At 44.7% G+C, this 21,454-nt stretch overlaps 1 protein-coding gene across 1 annotated transcript; it reads right to left on the bottom strand.

Moving 5' to 3' along the window:
* Positions 1 to 414: 414 nt before the first annotated feature.
* pdgfd (platelet derived growth factor d) lies at positions 415 to 15,133 on the bottom strand. The gene is made up of 7 exons (XM_017490651.3): positions 14,662 to 15,133; positions 8,301 to 8,487; positions 5,727 to 5,904; positions 4,194 to 4,247; positions 3,719 to 3,908; positions 2,911 to 3,125; positions 415 to 1,077 (listed from the first exon to the last, which is right to left on the bottom strand). Exons 1-7 carry the CDS (start codon positions 14,795 to 14,797, stop codon positions 949 to 951), a joined length of 1,089 nt encoding a protein of 362 aa, XP_017346140.1. The 5' UTR covers positions 14,798 to 15,133; the 3' UTR covers positions 415 to 948.
* Between the last annotated feature and the right edge of the window lie 6,321 nt (positions 15,134 to 21,454).

Below are 21,454 nucleotides of genomic sequence, written 5' to 3'. Positions count from 1 at the left end.
GACATCATTAAACAGCGGGGTTTATTTATTTATTTATTTATTTATTTATTTATTTCCCTCCACCCCCAGACTCATGAATTTTACATCACAGTTCATGGACAAACACAGATGTCAAGATCGTGGTTTTGATCAAATCAGCGCATTATGAGCACATCATGTTTCAGCGTTTCTTCAGTCACGCTGTGGAAATACTGCTGGAGTAAGCAGGAGAAATTCAGAAATACATTCAGGAAGGACTCGGGAAGAAAGATGCTATTTGTCACATAAATATGATGTTTTTGCATATCCCAGGAAGTTGGGGTCAGAGTGAAAGGTCCGCCACGATACCGCACCCGGCTGTTCCTAGAATAGCGCGCTGGTAGCAAGCTATGTGTGGATGTGCAGTAACCGGAAAATACACACAGGTGAAAGCCAGACCTCCAAAATCTGTTCATTATTACTTGTGGTTTTAAGATAAACGAAACAGAAAATAAGTGCAGTTTATCCAACATGGAACCCAAAATCTCACAGGCAGAGCTACAACAATCATACGTTCAGCACTCTGTGTGTGTGTGTGTGTGTGTGTGTGTGTGTGTGTGTGTGTGTGTGTGTGTGTGTGTGTGTGTGTGTGTGTGTGTAAGGAAGGGCTGGTATGAGGGGAATGTACTGTTTTGGATAACAAGTGGGGAAAGAAGAAGAGAAAAAAAAAAAACAAACACTTCAGGCTGTCACATTCATCTTCCGAAACCAGAGAGATGACTGGAATGAGTGTGTGTGTGTGTGTGTGTGTAGGAACAGTCTTAGATCAGCGTGATCCTGTTTTCTTTGTAAGAAAATGAACATAAAACAGAAATAAATAATAGTGTGCATGAAGATGGATAAAAATGACAGACAAGTACAGACAAAGAGAAAGATACATTAGCTACATCAGTTACTGTTTGAAATACTGTGTGTGTGTGTGTGTGTGTCTCATCGAGGTGGTCGTGATTGACACGCGCACTCGCACCGCTCGTCATGCTGCAGGTTGATTTCCTCGAGAACCCAGCGTGCTCTGGTTTTCTTTTTGTAGAAATTCGGTCCTGGGGAGAACTTCAGCACCTACACACACACACACACACACACACACACACACACACACACACACTCTTTCACATGCTTCATCACACATGTACAATCCTCATCCTCACCTTCATTCGAAATACACCGTGTCATATTATGGCTGGGTGATATGACAAAAATATCATATCATATATCACGATACTTGAGGGAATTTCTACAATTCCAAGTGAAGTCCAATATGTACTGTTCTTACAATACTTTTCTTTAAGTAAATATGTAAATATATATATATAAATAAAAGAGACATCAAATCAGCGGCATCCATTCGGTATCATTTCATTTATAATTATTAAAAACATTTTTTAAAAAAAACAACACATCATCATACCGACGATATCTCCGAAAAGCGTATCGTGTAATCCTTCATCACGATATCGATATAATCGCCCAGCCCTACGTCATATTATACCATCATACACGATATGGCACTCTGAAGCCACTTACACGTATTTGAGCTATGTAAAGAACGCGATGCCTTTAAGGATAGGTGTTAACGACTTTGACGTTCTTCCACTTGGAATTTGGAGAGCTTCGAGCCAGGGTTTATAAAAGCATTTTGTAAAGTAATTATCTTTAATAAGATATTAAACACCAAGGTCAGTCAGTCAGTCAGTCAGTCTCTCTCGCTCTCTCAGCATGGCACTGACAGCTTGCTTAGTACGGCTATTTTTTAGATTCAGTGGGTGTAATAAATGCGGAAAAAAAAAAACACACACAAAAAAAGAGTTAGTAATATATGTCGTGTTAAAAACGCAGAGTAGTAAAGCTCTGACTTTTACTGAAGAAGGGGATTAAACTGTAGATGTCTGCCATGAACAAGAGAGCCAAAGAACCAGAGCAGTGTAACGCTTTGACAGTTGACATGATGTACACAAACTAGTAATAACACTCACCAGGTCCAAACCAAGCAAGAACTTTTCTGTCTAAACCTGCTGCAGTGTCAAACCCGTCAGTTCGGCCTGAGACGACCGGCGACGGTCATCGTACAGGACGGTATCGGCGACCGACAATACTCCATTACACTCCCATCAAATCCACGAGCAACACTATTGTCCATCAGCAGGCACGACAGGATGGTGGGATAACTATTGCACACGATCTCACAAGCCTACCATCTCAAACGCCGTGACGAGAAAGTGCAACACTGAAAACATCCACAATCTAAGGCAAGCACTGGGTCGTTTACTTCACTGGGTCGTTTACTTCACTGGGTCGTTTACTTCACTGGGTCGTTTACTACTTTATCAGTTCTGTATTTCGACGCTTCTGATAACCAGAATTTTTTTAAAAAATGCAACATGTTTTTCTATTCCTGAAGAGCAACGATGTTTTTCGATATCTTGAAAAGGTGTGTTAGATCCTGATCCAGCGTATATATCCTTCTATGCTAACAGAACTAAACTCAAGATGGCGTTGGGTTACTATGCCAATCGATTTAGGATTACAACATGGAGTAACAACATTGCTTTCAACCTGCTGCTGAATTTGAAAAACTATATAATATGCAGAAATAATTGGAACCCAGATCCGGAGGAATTCATGGATCATAAATGGCCCGTTTACCACCACCACCATCATCACCACCATCATCACCACCATCATCACCACCATCATCACCACCATCATCATCATCATCAGTTAAATAATTATTTACTACTAAGCTCTGGTTGAGAATTGCCTGAAGGTGGGGTTTTTTTTTTTGAGAGTTTCCCCTCCATAATATTTAATAGTCACACTGTGAAGAGATTTTTTGTGGACACATTAGTGCGCGTGTGTGTGTGTGTGTGGGTGTGGCAGGGCACTGTGGAATACCTCATGGAGCTTGCTGACTGTTTTGGCAGGGCTACAGGTGCAGGAGTTCCAATGTTCAGTCCCACAGGCACAGTTCCCTCCACAGCGCTTCACCAAGATGCATCGTGGGAAAAACACAGCATTGGTGGCTTTCAGTTCCTCCCGCAGGTTTATGGAGAAATTACGTGGCGTGCAGCTGTACAGCCTCACGTCCTCATGGAGACGATCCAGATCAACTGTCGGTCAGACAGAGACAGAGGTCGTGGTGCAAACTGGTGCGATTGTGTGTTTGGGTTTGCTGTTGCGATCAGGAGTTACAATCAAAGAAGCCAGAGGAAGCATATTAACTGAAATGCAACAAGCCCATACACACACACACACTTTACATAACTGAAGAGGAATTTATGCCTCAAAGTGTTTGTGCATGTGAGTAGGGTGTAAGTGGAGGGAGGAGGACACACAGTTGCGTGATCTAATAAAAAACCCAGTGAACAGTTAACTACTCCTTTCCACCCACACTCCTGACTTCGGAAGGAATGTAGTAGCTTACTGTGCCCTAATCCCCGTGATTTTCCAAGGGGACTGTGGAAAGTAGCACCAAGCAGATCAGAGTCTGTGCCAGCAGCTTTACCCAGGGGTTTACAGCGAGTAAAACTTTCCATACCTTGTGGAATTTGGGCCTGTACCATCAGGTTTAACCAGAACTGTGTCTCTACCATTGGCTTCACCCAGAAAATTGGAGTGGCAAAGTGTCTTCGTAATTTAAACACCAGGCTAGACACCACAATTCACTACGATCATTCCCGGTGCGTGTATGTGCGTTGCTCACGTTTGTTTGCATGGTTGGCATGGTAGCTCCGTGGTATGTACTGGTGTGTATTTGTGTAGATGGAGTTCAGGTCCTGTCTCCAGGTGTGTGGGTTCAGGTGTTTAAGAACCTCCTCGACTGTACTGAACCCCGCAATGATATCATCCAAAACATCAGCTGATACTGGAGCATTTGAGACAGACACACCATCCTGAAGTGAGAGTGAGAGAGAGTGTAAGTGAAAAAGGAGACAGACAGATATAAAGACATAAGACAGCGAAGGAATAGATAGAGAAAGAAAAATAAGTTAGACACAAAGAGAAAGAATAAAGTGAAGAGATGAGAATGAAAATGGCGGACACTGTGGGAGAAAATCGGACACTCTGTATTGACAATAGTGCATGAATACGGTCAGAGCTATTACACCATCTAGAACTGGAAGAAGAAGAAAAAAAACTGAATTGATGATGGTGTGCGTGTGTGTGTGTGTGCTTACCGACACAATTGTGACGGCCTCCAAGTTATTCAAATAAGACAGAGGAGCATCAACCTGAGAGACATGGAAAGAAACCGAGAAAGAGGAATAGAGAGACACACACAAGTTGAATCACTGAATTAGTCTTGACGCTAAAAGGAGTCTTCACTTCACACACTAACATATCACACACTCTCGCCAATACACCGATGTACTCCCTGTATTCCAGATCTATTCAACCCCCCCCCCCCCCCCCCGCCCCATCAGCCCTACGCTGCAGTTCTTTTCCAGAACTTAACTGATGTTAAATGTATACTTATTTCATTACAGAGAACTCTGTTAACATACAGTGATTGAACACTTGTGCATCATGCCGATCGTTCCGGATTGATAGGCTCCTCTAACATGTTTATTAGAGATTTTAAAAGCGGGATACATCAGAATGAATGTTCCTTGGGAATTGGTGCCTATACCACCGGCTTTGCGTTGGGAATTGTGGCCAAATATCACCAGCTTTACCCTACACTGTAGAGCTTTAACCACGGGTTGGGGGCCTGTCTGTCTGCATTTGCCCTGGAGAATGGTCCTCTACCACCAGATTTACCCTGGGAATTAGGTCCTGTACCACGGGCTTTACCCTGGGGATGTTGCCTGTATTAACAAGTTTTACCTGAGGAATCGTAGCCTGTACCACCAATTTTACCCTAGAGAATCATGGCCTGTACCACCACATCTACCGTGGGGGATCATGGGGTCACTGCCAGTACCACCGGTTTCACCTAGAGAATTGTGGTCTATACCACTGATCTTTCGTCTGGGATTTGTGGCCTGTACAGTACATTTGAGCTTTGAACTCAATCGGATTGGGGCTATACGAATAACTTCATCAGAGATGTGGTTTGTACTACCGGATTTAACCAGGGGGTCTATACCACCAGTTTTACACTGGCGATGGCTTGGACAACAGCTTCCCAACCCTGGTTCTGGTGTAACCCACTACCACCATCATCATGTATTGCATTTCTTCCTGCTGTAACACATCTGATTCAACTAATCAGCTACTTAACAGACCTTCCTAAATTGAAATGGATGTGTTGGGGACAGGGGAAAACAACTAAATGTACAGGACATGGGGATCTCCAGGACCAGGGTTGGGAACCTGTGGCAACCAACATCATGTAGAACGCTCTTTTGATCCCGCATTTTTGTATTCTGTTGTTAAAATGCAGAGACCCTAGACAAAATGTGTAAAAGTCGGCAGGTTATTTGTATATTTATTTCGGGGTATTTTCCGTCTCACTCGTCCCCCCCCCCCCAATTCCTTTACACAGTTTGAATAGCTCTACCTTAATCCAAATACAACGCAGGCTATTTGGAACAGCTTACACATGCTGATTCTGGAACATTCTTCACTAATATTTACACAAAGTGTTTAGTGGAGAGCAGCTGCTTCTGGAAACTCGTGTGTTTGTGTGTGCATATTAAGACGACAAGTCCTTAAAACTCTTTACACTCTATGAACGAGGCTCTTGGGACACCGTGAGCGTGACTCACCAGCAGGGAGTAGCAGAGTTTGAATCCCGGCTTGGCCACAAAGAAGTCATCAGATTTGAACGTGATTCTGAGCATGTTGTTTTGGGACCTGATGGGACTCGGGGCTTTCCGTCCACACCAGGGACCCCAAGTGATGGTGCTGCTTTCCGAAATATCATCAACCTCCACAAAATCATGTCTACACACACACACACACACACACACACACACACACACACACACACAAACAAATGCTAATGCTGTCAACAGCAATGGAAATTGAATAAGCTGTAAATATCTAACTAGTGACAACTGAAGGCTACTAGCTTCCATTCATCATTTGCCATGTTAGCATGTTTGGTTAAAGTATAACTTTAGATGTGTTTCTTTATTCCGTATAACCTTTATTTGATCATATATTATTCGGTTATTTAAACTATACACTTTAACTACATTATATATAAAGAAGTAAAATGTAATTATAAAAAAAATGAGCTTATTTGATCACATGCTATTTAACACGTTCATTATCTTATAGAAAAACTATTTTATCACTCTATCCACTTATCAATTCATCTATTCTTCCTCCCATCCACCCAGTCATCCTTCAGTCCATACACTCAGTCATCCACTCATTCTTCAGCCCATCCACTTATCCTTCAGCCCATCCAGCCAATCAGCCCCTCATCCTTCAGCCCATCCACCCAGTCAGCCGCTCGTCCCTCAGCCCATCCAGACAGTCAGCCGCTCGTCCCTCAGCCCATCCAGCCAGTCAAGCCACTCGTCCCTCAGCCCATCCAGCCAGTCAAGCCACTCATCCCTCAGCCCATCCAGCCAGTCAAGCCACTCGTCCCTCAGCCCATCCAGCCAGTCAAGCCACTCGTCCCTCAGCCCATCCAGCCAGTCAAGCCGCTCGTCCCTCAGCCCATCCAGCCAGTCAAGCCACTCGTCCCTCAGCCCATCCAGCCAGTCGTGGCACTCGTCCTTCAGCCCATCCAGCCAATCAGCCCCTCATCCTTCAGCCCATCCACCCAGTCAGCCGCTCGTCCCTCAGCCCATCCAGCCAGTCAAGCCACTCGTCCCTCAGCCCATCCAGCCAGTCAAGCCACTCGTCCCTCAGCCCATCCAGCCAGTCAAGCCACTCGTCCCTCAGCCCATCCAGCCAGTCAGCCGCTCGTCCCTCAGCCCATCAAGCCAGTCAGCCGCTCGTCCTTCAGAACATCCACTCATCCTTCAGCACATCCAGCCAGTCAGCCCCCATCCTTCAGAACATCCAGCCAGTCAGCCCCTCGTCCTTCAGCACATCCAGCCAGTCAGCCCCTCATCCTTCAGAACATCCACTCATTCTTCAGCCCATCCAGCCGCTCGTCCTTCAGCCCATCCAGCCAGTCAGCTCCTCGTCCTTCAGCACATCCAGCCGCTCGTCCTTCAGCCCATCCAGCCAGTCAGCTCCTCGTCCTTCAGCACATCCAGCCGCTCGTCCTTCAGCCCATCCAGCCATGCAGCCCCTTGTCCTTCAGCCCATCCACCCAGTCAAGCCACTCGTCCCTCAGCCCATCCAGCCAGTCAAGCCACTCGTCCTTCAGCCCCCCATCCTTCAGCACATCCAGCCAGTCAGCCTCTCATCCTTCAGCCCCTCATCCTTCAGCCCATCCAGCCAGTCAGCCCCTCATCCTTCAGCCCATCCAGCCAGTCAGCCCCTCATCCTTCAGAACATCCACTCATTCTTCAGCACATTCAGCCAGTCAGCCGCTCGTCCTTCAGAATATCCACTCATTCTTCAGCACATCCAGCCAGTCAGCCCCTCATCCTTCAGAACATCCAGCCAGTCAGCCCCTCATCCTTCAGCACATCCAGCCAGTCAGCCCCTCATCCTTCAGAACATCCAGCCAGTCAGCCCCTCATCCTTCAGCACATCCAGCCAGTCAGCCCCTCATCCTTCAGAACATCCAGCCAGTCAGCCCCTCATCCTTCAGCACATCCAGCCAGTCAGCCCCTCATCCTTCAGAACATCCAGCCAGTCAGCCCCTCATCCTTCAGAATATCCACTCGTCCTTCAGCACATCCAGCCAGTCAGCCCCTCATCCTTCAGCACATCCAGCCAGTCAGCCCCTCATCCTTCAGAACATCCACTCATTCTTCAGCACATCCAGCCGCTCGTCCTTCAGCCCATCCAGCCAGTCAGCCCCTCGTCCTTCAGCACATCCAGCCGCTCGTCCTTCAGCCCATCCAGCCAGTCAGCCCCTCGTCCTTCAGCCCATCCACCCAGTCAAGCCACTCGTCCCTCAGCCCATCCACCCAGTCAAGCCACTCGTCCTTCAGCCCATCCACCCAGTCAAGCCACTCATCCTTCAGCCCATCCACCCAGTCAAGCCACTCGTCCCTCAGCCCATCCAGCCACACATCCTTCAGTCCATCCACCCAATGAGACAGTCATCCATCAGTTCCTCCACTCATCCTTCAGTCTATCCACTCAGTCAGCCACTCACTAAATTTAACTGCTTTTACCCAACAGTACTGTAAGAACAGTTTTTTTTTCTCCTTCTGTCAACAGTTTGCTTGTCACCTGCATACACAATCCCTCCTATCTCTCACCTGCACATGTTGTTCTCAGGCTCCTCTAAACCAAACCTCCCATCAAACTCCAGCAAAACACGTGTGAAGGGTGGGGCCAGCAGTTTCCATGACAGCAGGAGGTTGCGCGGGTAGGCGTTTGGGTACCGTGGGCTCTGGATCTGGCCGCCTGCCATCACCATGACGACCTCCTCACGGCAGAACATATCTGTAAGATGATGGGTGATCTTTAGCAAGGCAAAAAGAGGGGAATGACCATAATTTTATAAGAGAGACAGACAGCAAGAAGATGACTGAGACAAATAGAAAGAAATGAAACAAACAAAGAAAGAAAGAGAGCAGCAAAAAATGATTACCCACCGATCCAAGGAGCCACCTTGCATACACACCCTGCAAACTCATTATTATTCGAAAAGCTATTTTCTTATTCACGAGGCCTTTAAAAAATATGAACATGTTTTTAGCCTTAGTACTGTCAATGCGAGATCAAGAAGAAGGCTGAGCAAAGGAACACTAAAACATCTGTGACTATCTGTTTTTCCTCACGCTTACCCAAGTGTGAGCATGATCTTAAAAGACAGACCGACAGTTCTGATCTGTATCTTTCTAATTAACACCCTCACACATCACGTTTTCTCTCTCTATCTCCATATCACACGCAGCATTGTTGCAAAATGCACTCATGCTGGACGACTTACACACTTTTCCCTCAAGTTCTAAAACATTTGATTTTTGCTACTACTTTTTCATTTTAAGAAACATTTCTCACACCACCAGTCATAACATGTCTCTCTGTCTTTTTTTTTTTTTTTTATTCTCTTTCACTCTCTCTCTCACACACACACGAAGCAGAGAGGAAGGATACAGCTGACAGGACAATCCATCTACCACCATGCAGATAACAAAAAAAACAATAGACAGACAGAAAGAGCGAAGGAATGAGGGAGACAGAAACAGGCGCTGTTTAGTAAAAATAATGGTGTTCAGTCCTAGTATGATAACATTGTCTTAATGGGGGGGGCTTCTTAGAATAGAAATACAGAAAGAATTCCACACAGTCACATACACATAATACCTGTGAATTTGACTCTACTTCCTGCTACTCTGAACGTTTCCCATTATTATGGCCCTTTCTATTCCATCATTCCCAAATTCTTACTACTCATTAAAACACACTCAATCAAACACTTTACTTCCCATTAATCCATCAGTTTCCTTTGCTCCTTGTTAAATCCGAATCTTTACCTTCCACTTATCTAACCCCTTACTATTCACAGAGCAGGTCCGTCGTTCATACAGATCAAACCTCCCGTCAAGCTGAAAGTTTACGTCTCATTAATTGGCCATCTTAACACCCACTAACTTCCACTCAACTTCTATAATCCAATTATCTACCACCGTCTTGTCCAAATTTTTGCTTCCTGCTAATCAGGCTAATCCGATCATTTACTTTCTGCCAATCAGTTATTATTTTCTGCTAATCTTATTATCCATATTCAGTGTCCTCGCTAAATCCAACGCTTCCATCCCTTCATTACCTGCTAATCTTCCTTCCAGGAAATCCCGCTAATTTGATTGTATGCTTCCTGCTAAATCAGACGCTAGGCCTCACACAATCTGACCCTTTCGTTCGCAGATATTCAACACTTTACTACTACTTATCGAACTACTCGTTCCTGCTAGTCCGAACCCTCTACTCCTTTTGCCTCCTCCCAAACCAACACCTCCACTTCCCATCAATCCGTACACTGTTTCCTTCCAAAACCTCTCTACTTCTCACACTCCACAAATCCAGCTAATCTGTAAACCACTGGCCTTCTCAATTCTTGCTAATGAAATTCATACCCACAACTAATTTCATCATACGCTTCCTGCTAATTCATACCCACAACTAATTTCATCATACGCCTCCTGCTAGTTCATGCCACCAACCAATTTCATCATACGCTTCCTGCTAATTCATACCACCAACCAATTTCATCATACGCTTCCTGCTAATTCATACCCACAACTAATTTCATCATACGCTTCCTGCTAATTCATACCACCAACCAATTTCATCATACGCTTCCTGCTAATTCATACCCACAACTAATTTCATTTTTCACGTCCTACTAATTCAGCCCTTCCCACTAATGAGCTGTTTCATTTCAGGTTAATATGACTGTTCACCTCTCATGACATCAGACTTCTCCTTCTGTTAAAATTGGACTCTCTGAAATTTACAGTTTATTTATTTTACTAATTCAACCTGGAGATCTAACTGTCATGAGTGTGTTACTGTCTGTGCATGTTGATGTAAGGGATAAAAAAAAATGTGTGTGTGTGTGTATATTATATATATATATTTTTGTGAGGACCAAATGTACTTATAAGAATAGGAATATCCGCCAGTTTTGACATTGTGGGGACCAGCCAAATGGCGACCGACCAACACTGCAGCTTAAAAAAAAAAAAAAAAAAAAAAGACGTTTTTATTTGTAGTTATTTGGGGTCCGATTTAGTCATAGCGTAGCATTAATTAGCTGCATTAAAACAGTCTCAGTTAAAGGTCCTCACAAGTGTAGTACAATGTAGGGCTGCAGAATTAATCAGATATCGATCGCGATTACGATTGTGACTGCCCAGGATTAAATGAACATGATCGACTGCGATATTAACGTTTAAATTTCGTCCTCCGCTCATAGAAAACGCCGCTGCAGAACAAATCAAGCGCTTCCTAAGCTTACAGCCAATCACCGTAGAGTGGCACGGGGATGACGTCATTTTGTAATGCCAGAACCCGGAAACGGAGTTGCATTTTAGCGCTCCAGCGTGCTCCAGCGCTTTGTGCGAGGGGAAATCACGAAACTAACATGATGCTAAATGTCACTACAGAGGTTGTCGGGGACATTAAACATCACGCAGAACAGGAAAAAACTTTACAGATAAACTCAGGGCTCTACAGTGCGACCATTTCACTCGCATTTGTGACTGAAAAGTATTTTGTGCGACTGTGAATAAATATTTATTCGCACCGGTGCGAGTGACCCGTTCGGAGTCGTATAATACAATCGGGATAAAAACTACAGGAAGTCCAAAAATGCATCTACACCGAGCAACAGTTACTTTCACACTGCTTTTCATCTCCTCAGAAATTGTCTTGCGTCTCTCCTCCTGTAAACACTGTTAAAGATTTGTACATGAAGCGGAATGTAGCACAACATGGAGGTGAAAGCAGCGGTCTGTTTATTTAAATGCGAAAGTGCAATAGAAATACGTCATCCCTAAAATCAATGAATAATCGTGATAAATAGTCGAGATCTCAATAGTGATCAAAATAATTGGGATTATCATTTTGGCCATAATCGTGCAGCCCTAGTACAATGTGTGTGTGTGTGTGTGTGTGTGTGTGTGAGTGAGAGAGAGAGAGAGAGAGAGAGAGAGATTTCCCAATTTGGAATTTCTAACAAACAACTTTAACTAAATTTTCTCAAAAATGATGCATCACCAAATACACACACGCCACACACACACACACACAAAGACACTATCTACAAAGAACACATGTTTTCTCTTTCCAGTCCTCTACACTGACACTCTCGCCTTCATCTCACACACCATGCGCAGTGTGTGTGTGTGTGTGTGTGTGTGTGTGTGTGTGTGTGTGTGTTCTCCAAAGCAGTGCACGCTTCATATCATTGTACACTTGTATACTCATGGAATAATTATGGAATGGAAATTTCCCTGCGCACACACACACACACACATACATACCCAAACACATCCTGAGGTCATTTTTGCCACACCCTGATGTAACACACACACTTATGATTTCTCCAGGACATGGTAGAGATGGGCCATCAACATTGGAGATGGAAAAGGATGGCATTGTTGGGGTGTGTGTGTGCGCGCGTGTGTGTGTGTGTGTGTGTGTGTGTGTGTGTGTGTGTGTTGGACCAAATACACTCATTACCCTGAACGGTAAAGACAGGGTCAGTAAGCAGTGAGGAAAGTGTTACACCCTGTCCCCCCCCCGCCCAAACACACACACATAATGGGTGTTTCACAACCCTGTGGCTCATCAGCTCAAAATAAATCCCATTAAACCATTACACACTGTGTAACACACCCCATTTAGGGATAGACCAATCATAAACTCATTAGCAAGCCGACCAGGCAAGTATAAGCGCCAGTATTCTGCAGAGTACTGAAGAGTTCATCACAATCCTATTACCTGTTCTGGAACTCCTCGTGCCTGATTGAGACCCGGTTTACACTTGGTCATTTCATGCATCTTGAGTATCAGGACTCTAAATCACAATCCAGGATCCAGAGTTCTGTGAAGCAGCTTTGTGACAGAAGTGCTACACTACACCTTTAAAAGTGAACAAATCATCTGCGTTGGATAAAACGTGACAAGTCATTCCAAATGATACCTTTTCTAGACATCTGAGAAATCATGCCCTAGATATCTCCACATACTTTGTGTTAAGTGCAGAAATTCTATCCAGAAAAATAACGCATTTAAAAACAACATACCATCTCATACGTCGGCGCTCTGATCAGACTCTGACTGATGCGTTTAACGGCATGAGTTCACGTGCTGTTGATCAACACAACACGGATCAGGGAGGTGAACGAAGGAAACAAGTTCTCTTAAATTCACATTGGCTCTAGCTAAGAATCCTAAGAGGATGTCTGTGTCATCAGTATTGGGTTTTGGACAGTACTCAGAGCATTGTTATCAATTTGAGATGAACATCCAAACATCTACAAATATCTCCCATCTCCAATATCTCCAAATATCTCCAAACGGCTCCAACCCTCAACGTCTCCCATCTCTAATATCTCCAAATAGCTCCAATATCTGCAAACATCTCCAAACGCCAATATCTCCAAACGTCAATATCTCCCATCTCTAATATCTCCAAACAGCTCCAATATCTCCAAACATCTCCAAACCTCAATATCTCCCATCTCTAATATCTCCAAATAGCTCCAATATCTCCAAACATCTCCAAACGCCAATATCTCCAAACGCCAATATCTCCCATCTCTAATATCTCCAAATAGCTCCAATATCTCCAAACATCTCCAAACCTCAATATCTCCCATCTCTAATATCTCCAAAATCTCCAAACATCTCCAAACGCCAATATCTCCCATCTCTAATATCTCCAAACAGCTCCAATATCTCCAAACGCCAATATCTCCAAACAACGCCAATATCTCCAAGTGCTAATATCTCCCAATATCTGCTTTAAATATACCTAGAATTTATCAACCTACAGTCTTTCCAGAGGATTTGTTCATCTACAGTAATCACTTTTATTCTGGTCAGGGGTGGTGGTGGATCCAGAGCCTATCCTGGGAACACTGGGCACGAGGCAGAAATACACCCCGAACTGTACAGCAGTACATCACGGAGCACCATGCGCATACACACACGCCTCTGGGCTATTTAACATAATCCATCCCCTTGCTAGCCTGTTTTGAAAGGTTGGAGGAAACTCATGCATACGTCCAGAAAAATGAAAAAGAATTCATCTGTTGCGTAATGTCTCATACTTGTTCACAAACATGTCCAAACCCCTTATATCTGTCGATATCTCCAAAAACCTCGTACATCGCTGTACAGGCCTACGGAACTCATCGCACCGGTTCTGGATGCAGTGAAGGTCCTGATGCAATGATTCCTGGTCTAGAGATCTAAAATCATAATCTACAGTAGAACAGCTGGACATATGATTTCTTTCCCAACTTCTTAGTACGCGCTGAGGAATTATGAAGACGACAACGACGTTATTTGTCACATATACATTACAGATCAGTGAAAATTTCTTCTTCGCATATCTCAGCTTCTTAGGAAGTTGGGGTCAGAGCACAGGGTCAGCCATAATACAGAGCCCCTGGAGAGGGTTACTGGCCTTGCTCAAGGGCACAACGATGGCAAGGTACCAAACGTTTTCTTGTCACTGGAGTGGTACCATCAAGGGGCCATATTTTGTACCTTTATTATTTCACTGAAGACATTTTTTTATTTAATTCAAAAGTACATAATTGAACCTTGAAGACCACTGATGTACGTTTTAAAAGGTAATTAAAAGGGTACTCCATGTACCTTCTCAGATAAAAGAATATATATATATATATATATATATATATATATATATATATATATATATATATATATACATACTGCATTCTTTAAACAGCTGATGGTCACGTGCCTGAGCTAGAAGGTCAGATCGGTGGTAAATTGGTGCGACACAAATGTAAACAAAAGTGATTTGTGAATAAATACAGAAAAGTCTGGTTCTCGCGCCCTGGAGATGACACTGAGCTGAATGACGCGGTAAAGAGTGAACAGGTGTGACGGAGAGAAAAACTGAGGACTCACCTTCTCGGCGCGTGTTTGCCGCGCGCGGCGATTTGTCGGCTCGCACCTGAGCACCGCGCGCACCGACCAGCGGCAAACACACGAGCGCGAGCGCGAGCAGGCGCGCGACCCGCCAGATCACCGCCGCCGACCTCATGCGCGCGTTAAAAAGGTCCAATTCACGCGACTGTTTCTGTTCCTTTCACTCTTGTTTTGCTTTTTGTTGTTGTTGTTGTTTGTTTTGTTTTTTTGCAGTGTGGAGTGAGTAGATCCAGGAGCGGGTCCGGGTTCGTCTGCGCGCGTTTCTGCTTGTCCGGGTTCGGATATGTTTGCGTGCGTGAGTGCGCGCGCGCGGACTGGAGAAAACTTTCTAAACTCCACACAAACTTCCGAAGTTATTGCGTAGATTCCGCCGCGTAGTTCAGCAGACTGGCAGTGAGGTATGAGTGTTTCCGGGTCTTTTCAGGGGGAACTAGCTACTGCACGCTCCAAAAGGGGCTCTAGGTGACACCGTGTGACGTCATACGTTAAGGATGACGTCGTCGTGATTATTTGCCTTTGCAGGTGTTACATGAACGAAGGTTTCTGAAGGTGTTTACAGTAGAATAGAGTCGAGTTTGAATGAAAGTATCATCGCAGGAGCGAGAGTACTGGTGTACTGAAATATCAGCACGGTTGTGAATCAGCTGTGGGCTCGGGGCCGGAGGTAATCACAGCCGTCCCGGTGTTCAGTACAACAGCACGATTGCGAGTGTAACATTGCTTTTATACAACAGTTCTTTAAAGAAGAAATGAATAACGGTCATCTCAGAAACATTGTGGCCAAATATTTCATTTCTTTTTGCTCCGTCAAAGACAACAGTTTCGTAAATGAGTAACCGGGTTGAGTTTTTTTAGTATAGGATTCAAGAATGAAACTGTATGCTGGACAGACTCACAGGACCTCTTCTTTTTTATTTTTACCCCACGCAGGCTTCATCGAGATACCGACTGCCCAACGGTCTATCTTTATTTCTGAGAATCATAAAGTTTACTGTGGTATTTGTCATCCACGTGATGCACACGGCACTAACCGTCTCAGAGTTTTATGTGCTTAACCTTTAGTGGCTTCTCGGCAGGACTTGGTGTAAGCTACAGGAGCAGGAAACAAGCGTGAAACCACACCCTACCCACTACATAATGCACTATTTTGGGAGTCTGTCATTTTTCTAGTCATGTCTGAAGGCACATTGGCACGGCAGAGGGTTAAAGATTAATAATGTTGGCACAATTCCAGATGCAGGGCAGCTGCTCTGCCAGTTTCTTTCGTTCTCTCTCTATCTCCGTCAGGCTTTTTTCTTCAGTGCTGTCTCTTTTTGTTTTGTGTCTCCTTTTCCTCATCTCTCTATATCATCTCTCTCTCGTTCACTCTCTCCCTTTATATATACAGTTGCAATCAAAACTATTCAACCCCCCAGCGCAAATCAGGTTTATCGTCAAAATGTACGCACTTTCAGCGGTTCGCGTTGAACAAATCAAACAAAAGCGATTGAAATAGTTCAACACAACAGATGCTTCAAGCGGTTGCCCCAAATTCAACTGAAAATGCAACTTATAATGACTTCTCCAGTCTCAAAATTATTCACCCCCTTCATGGCGAGCATCTTTAGTACTTAGTAGAGCGTCCTTTTACTGTTATGACCTGCTGCAAACGAGATGCAGATCTTCTGGCAGCGTTCCTGAGGAATCTTATCCCATTCCTCATGGGGAATGGCCTCCAGGTCAGTAATATTCTTGGGTTTGCGTGCTGCGACCGCCTTCTTCAAATCCCACCAGAGATTTTCTATGGGCTTCAAGTCAAGTTGTGAATTTGAAGTACGCTTGGGATCATTGTCCTGTCGGAAGGTCCGATGACGCCCAAGCTTCAGCTTCTTCACAGACGGCGTGACGTTTTCTCCTAGGATTTCCTGATACTTCAATGAATCCATCTCGCCTTCCACACGCTGCAGGTTTCCAGTGCCGGAGGATGTAAAGCAGCCGCAGAGCATCACCGAGCCTCCACCATGCCCGACTGTAGACAGAGTGTTCTTTCTTCATTCTTCTTCCTCCAGACATTCCGCTGATCCATCGTGCCGAAAAGTTCCAGTTTTGTTTCATCGCTCCACAGAACAGAATCCCAAAACTTCTGTGGATTATTTATATGATTTTCAGCGACTTTTCTTGTGCTTTTGGGTCAGTAGTGCTGAACGTCTTGGACTTCCGGCATGGAAACCTTCTGCGTTTAGTACACGCCTTACCGTGCTCACTGAAACCTCAGTGTCTGTTACACCAAGTCTTGCTGCAGGTCTTTTGCAGTCACGCGAGGGTTTTTCACAACGGGACATCTGTCTGTGATCTGAATCTCAAGAGAAAGCGGGTCATGCAGCAAGACAACGACCCTAAACACACAAGACGTTCTACTAAAGGACGGTTAAAGAAGGATAAAGTGAATGTTTTGGAACGGCCAAATCAAAGTCCTGACCTTAATCCAATAGAAATGTTGTGGAAGGACCTGAAGCGATCAGTTCATGTGAGGAAACCCACCAACGTCCCAGAGTTGAAGCTGCTCTGTACTGAGGAACGGGCTGAAACTCCTCCAAGACGATCTGCAAGACTGATCAACAGTTACAAGTATAGACTGATCCATTCTTGATTCTGATTGGTCAGTAGTTCTGTCCATGTGGCTTTACAGGTTTACGTTAATGTCTACATCACGGTATCATTTCTACTGTCACAACTTCCACAGGAACTTGTTCGGCAAATCCGCCTAGTAATCGAAATGTAAAAATAATCGGCTTTTAATGAATAAATGCTGATGATGTGAAGTATTCAGCAATCATGGCAGGAGTCTCCCATGCCAGTGCTTTGTAACAGTCGAAGGTAAAGCTGTTCATTGAAGTTGTTCGTCGAGGCATGGGAAAGTCTTTACGCTTCGCTGTTTCTCAGTAACGTAACGATCCGACTTATTCGCTTCGAGAGAGACAACGGAAAACGTACGAGGCGCAGACCCTGTGACAATCTCCCCGCATTGCTGAATAGCCGATTGCTGTAACTGCATCGTGGAGCTGAGACTTCACCACTGGACACTGTGAATGTGTGTGTGTGTGTGTGTGTGTGTGTGTGGGACTGACTTTATTGTGCTTCTGCCAAAAAACGTCACTAGCCTTAAAAACCCCTTATTAATCTCCATCACTGATCTTCCACTCACCTCTGTCTTTCTCTCTGTCTCTCTCTGAAATATATGCAAGTAATGATCAAGTGCCAAGTTAATGTGTGGTTAACGAAGCTCAGCCGCAGTCTAAAGTACAGCCAAGGACACACACACACACACACACACACACACACACACACACACACACACACACTGCCAAGGACAAATCCAGTGTAGAAGACACTGTTGTAATTCTGGCTCAGGTTTATGGCGTCATGTTTCACGCTACATCAACCTGACAAACGATCAAACCATCACCGGTGTGTGTGTGTGTGTGTGTGTGTGTGTGTGAGTGTGTGTGTGTGAGTGTGTGTGTGTTGTGGGGCGAGGTTGCTATCCTTATGATAGGCATGTGTCAATAATCAGTTATACAATATATCATGATATTCAACACACAAAATCCTAAATGAATATCATCCGGGAAAGGTCTAAGGTCGTTTATCTGAGGGACCATGCCATCTGTCTCTTCTTAGTGACCGCAATCCCATAATTCTGTTCTGTGGAGGCGAGTGAAAGGGGGGGGGGGGTCGGCATACCAGTGGCGTATAAATTGGGCTAACAAGCTGCATGTGAATTTGACAGTTGGCTGTGGTATTCCGGAGACAGCGGCCTCTGGTGGACAGGCGATGGACGAACACTGTACTGTCTGTTCTTATGATTTGTGTGTCCGTCACGTTTCCTTTCCTTTCAACGCGGATGCTTTCGCCGGAGAGTACTAGAGTGCTGCTGGGTCGCTACAGCTCCGGTTTGATTTTCATAGGAATCTGCGTCGACTTGGAACCGTTCTAGCCACGTTGTACAGGTCCCACATACATTTTTGTAGCGGATGGTCCAACAGGGCTGTCATAAAGATTTATGCTTCCCATAAACAGCTCATTTTTCTTTCTTGAATAATCTCACCTGGATACTGTAGCTTGAAGAGCATTCATAACGATGAGGAAAGCTAATGACTTGCGTATTCCGTGTTCTGCGTTTCCACCCACTCTTCCTTCAGGCTGTGTTCGCTAGAACGAGAGATGTCACTGGTGTCGCGTGGAGTTTGTCTCTGGGACATGTGTGGCTACTGAGGGAGCGGAGAACGATGACGATGAGCAGGGTAGCCATGTGGAGGGTGTGTGGCCTGTGCGCTGTCAGCGACAGTCAATCAGGGCTGTGAGATAAATCTTCTGTTGGGTTGGAGAGAGGACGGACAGACGGACGGACGGACAGACAGACGGACGGACAGACAGACGGACGGACAGACGGACGGACAGGCAGACGGACGGACAGGCAGACGGACGGACGGACTCTGTGCACTTTGTGTTTTTGGATCAGAAGTATGTAGCACACTGAACTGTGTCATCTTCAGTGCCTGGAAATGATAATAACATCTGGTTATTATGATATCTGATTGGATTATGAGCGCTAACTATACATAATCACATTCCTGTGACTGCAAAGTGTTCTCACGGGAACCTGTGTGTGTGTGTGTGTGTGTGTGTGTGTGTGTGTGTGTGTGTGTGTGTGTGTGGGGTTGTCAAATTAACTCCATTAAATCAGGTCTCACCTGCTGCTGCCAGCCTAGAGACCTCTCTCTCTCTCTCTCTCACACACACACAGACACACACACAAAATCTCTCTCTCTCTCTCTCTCTCTCTCTCTCTCACACACACACACAAACACACACACACACACACACACACAAACACACGCACGCACACACACACACACACACACAATATCTCTCCTTCTCTCTCTCTCTCTCTCACACACACACACACAAAATATCTCTCCCTCCCTCTCTCTCACACACACACACACACAAACACACACACAATATCTTTCTCTCTCTCACACACACACACACACACACACACACAAAATATCTCTCCCTCCCTCTCTCTCACACACACACACAATCTCTCTCTCTCTCTCTCTCTCTCTCTCACACACACACACACACACACACACACACACACACACAATCTCTCTCTCTCACACACACACACACACAATTTCTCCATGCTCTGTCTCTCACATTCTAGCGTGCTGTTTGTCTGAGAGAGAGATATTGTGTGTGTGTGTGTGTGTGTGTGTGTGTGTGTGTGTGTGTGTGTGTGTGTGTGTGTGTGTGTACACGCATGTGGGATAATGAGTTTGCGGATGATTAACTATGATTTTTTACTCAGTCACCTGAAGGGGACACATGCAATTGGCTAAAATTCTCCTAATTAGCATATTTCCCCGACAGGATAGAACAGGTGTGTGTGGGTGTGTATATGTGTGAACTTGGGTACATGTATGTATACACCACACACACACACACACACACACACACACACACACACACACACACACACACACACATTTGGCTTTTTCTTGATCATAAAGTATCCCTGAAGTGCAGACAGACAGATAAACTGATAAGGTGTAGTAACATTCTTTCTGAAGGATGTTTGGTGAAATACTGCACTGGATTATTATTATTTTTGGATATTCCTAACAGGTTGTCATGACAATATTTGAATATTAGTTTCTAAAGTAAACAAGTTCTATAAATGTTTTCTATATGGGTGGCTTTAGGGGTTTTTTTTCTTTCTTTCTTTTTAGTAATTTTTAATTTGACTTTTTTTTAGTGATTTTAAAAAAGTTGACCTTAAACTTATGGTGAAAAATGATGAAATGCCCTCTAGGGTGCCTCTATGTGCAATGAAGCATGATAAAGTGCACTAATTGGTGCCTTTACAGTGGAGAAAATGTGACGTTCCCTAATGGCTGCCCTTCAAATGGAAAATATATATATAATGCCCCAAGGGCGCTACTACGTGCAGGAAAACATGATGAAATACCTTTGGGTGCCCATACGTGCACGACGATGTGGTTAAGTGCTCTATAGGGTGCCGCTATGTGCAAGAAAACATGATGAAGTGCCTTATAGGCTGCCAGTATATGAGAGAAAACGTGATAAAATGCCGTCTTGGGTAGCCCTTCCAGTGAAGAAAATGTAATGCAGTGCCCTACAGGGTTCCCCTTTGTTTGAGGAAGCATGATGCAGTGCCCTTCCAGTGGAGACAATGCGATGAAATGCCCTAATGACTTCCCTTCAAATGAAAAAAAATGAACCCATGATAATATGCCCGCTCGGGTGCCACTACATGCAAGAAGGTGATGCAGTGCCCTGTAGTCTCCCCGTCATACAGGAAAATGAGATGCCCTCTAGGTGCTCGTACGTGTGAGAAAACGTGCCTTAATGAGATAATGCCTTCTAGATAGACCTATTTATTCTTCCCCAGTGCATGTAGGAGGTGCCTTTTTATATCATCTGCCCCTGCCCCTCAGGCAGTGTGAAATCTGGAACTCCGCCCTTAAACGCCACCCCTGAACATTTTCAAGTACCACAGGCTTCCTTCCAGCCCTTGTGTCTTGTTTGCTGTGAGTTAATTGTGACTCTAACGAAACCACTGCGCATGAATCACACAGGAGAGCTTCCAGTTTGAAACATTTATGCTCTTCAGAAAAGCACCAGGCAAAGATTTTTAATCTTCTGACCAATCAGGTTGCAAGTTTCCGAGCAAGCAAGGAAAACACACGTGGAGGCCAGTGTT

Source organism: Ictalurus punctatus, chromosome 17 (assembly GCF_001660625.3).
Source record: "Ictalurus punctatus breed USDA103 chromosome 17, Coco_2.0, whole genome shotgun sequence".
Taxonomy (NCBI): domain Eukaryota; kingdom Metazoa; phylum Chordata; class Actinopteri; order Siluriformes; family Ictaluridae; genus Ictalurus; species Ictalurus punctatus.
The sequence above is the reverse complement of the archived record's forward strand: the minus strand, read 5'-3'. Positions and strand labels throughout refer to the sequence as shown.

Excerpts from the sequence above, each read along its gene's own strand:
- pdgfd (XM_017490651.3), bottom strand. The coding sequence starts at position 14,797 with ATGAGGTCGGCGGCGGTGATCTGGCGGGTCGCGCGCCTGCTCGCGCTC. Across the intron at positions 8,488-14,661 it reads GGCAAACACGCGCCGAGAAG|ATATGTTCTGCCGTGAGGAG; the intron begins GTGAGTCCTCAG and ends ATCATCTTACAG. Across the intron at positions 5,905-8,300 it reads CCTGAGAACAACATGTGCAG|ACATGATTTTGTGGAGGTTG; the intron begins GTGAGAGATAGG and ends GTGTGTGTGTAG.